This window comes from Hippopotamus amphibius, chromosome 17 (assembly GCF_030028045.1).
Source record: "Hippopotamus amphibius kiboko isolate mHipAmp2 chromosome 17, mHipAmp2.hap2, whole genome shotgun sequence".
Lineage (NCBI taxonomy): Eukaryota > Metazoa > Chordata > Mammalia > Artiodactyla > Hippopotamidae > Hippopotamus > Hippopotamus amphibius.
Window position 1 is genome coordinate 56055517 of NC_080202.1, and position 1191 is coordinate 56056707.

A 1191-nucleotide genomic window follows, 5' to 3' on the forward strand; every position below is an offset into this window, starting at 1 on the left:
GAGCGGGTGGTCGGCCCAGTTGCTTCTCTGGTGGAGTGTGGGGTGGAGCTCTTCCGCGGTAGTCCGCGTGCGGCCTTTCCAAACGTCTCCACGCGGACGCCAACCGCCGGGGGAGAGGCGCGGCGTCGAGCCGAGCTAGTCTGAGGAAACCGCCGCCGCAGCCGAGCGCGCGGGCCCCCCGGGGCGTTCGTTCGTGGGCGCGCAGTAGCGGGCCCCGGCCCGCCTCTCCAGAGCCATGAGTTACGGCCGCCCGCCTCCCGATGTGGAGGGCATGACCTCCCTCAAGGTGGACAACCTGACCTACCGCACTTCGCCGGACACGCTGAGGCGCGTGTTCGAGAAGTACGGGCGCGTCGGCGACGTGTACATCCCGCGGGACCGCTACACCAAGGAGTCCCGCGGCTTCGCCTTCGTCCGCTTCCACGACAAGCGCGACGCCGAGGACGCCATGGACGCCATGGACGGGGCCGTGCTGGACGGCCGCGAGCTGCGGGTGCAGATGGCGCGCTACGGCCGCCCCCCGGACTCGCACCACAGCCGCCGGGGACCCCCGCCCCGCCGGTACGGGGGCGGCGGCTACGGACGTCGGAGCCGCAGGTGAGCGGGCGGCGTCGCGGCCGGGGCCCCGGGCGGGCGCGGGGCACTCACAAAGGCCCGCGGGGACACGTGCTGGCGGCCCGGCCGAGCCGGCGGCCGGCGGGGAGCGGGAGGGCGGGGGCCGCGGGCGCGCGCGACCAGGGAAATGGCGTCTGGGCGTCTGGCGGCGAGATAATGGCGGCCTGGGCGGGCGGGGCGGCCGAACCCTGACGCGCCGCCGTGCCTGCCCGCAGCCCGAGGCGGCGTCGCCGCAGCCGCTCCCGGAGCCGGAGCCGGTCCAGGTCCCGGAGCCGATCTCGCTACAGCCGCTCTAAGTCTCGGTCCCGCACTCGCTCAAGATCGCGGTCCACCTCCAAGTCCAGGTCGGCGCGAAGGTCCAAGTCCAAGTCCTCGTCGGTCTCCAGGTCTCGTTCGCGGTCCAGGTCCAGGTCTAGGTCCAGGAGTCCTCCCCCCGTGTCCAAGAGGGAGTCCAAGTCCAGGTCGCGATCCAAGAGTCCTCCCAAGTCTCCAGAAGAGGAAGGAGCGGTGTCCTCTTAAGCAAATGGTAATGCCTGCGGGGCTCCGAGACTCATGGCCCGCATTCAGAAATGGGGT

At 72.1% G+C, this 1191-nt stretch overlaps 1 protein-coding gene across 8 annotated transcripts in view; it reads left to right on the forward strand.

Annotated features, from left to right (window-relative positions):
* Positions 1-14: 14 nt before the first annotated feature.
* The window catches only part of SRSF2 (serine and arginine rich splicing factor 2), a 3201-nt gene continuing 2024 nt past the window's right edge, over positions 15-1191 (forward strand). For 4 of the 8 annotated variants that reach the window (XR_009050074.1, XR_009050075.1, XR_009050077.1 and 1 more), the window contains exons 1-2: positions 15-597; positions 831-1191. The exon at positions 831-1191 is cut by the window's right edge. Coding sequence is in view for 3 of the 8 variants with exons in the window: in XM_057716849.1 (XP_057572832.1) it covers positions 236-597; positions 831-1134 (666 nt within the window). In the remaining 5 variants the exon portion in view is untranslated. The remainder of the gene's footprint in view (positions 598-830) is intronic. The other 4 variants (XR_009050076.1, XM_057716851.1, XR_009050078.1 and 1 more) reach the window with 2 other exon arrangements.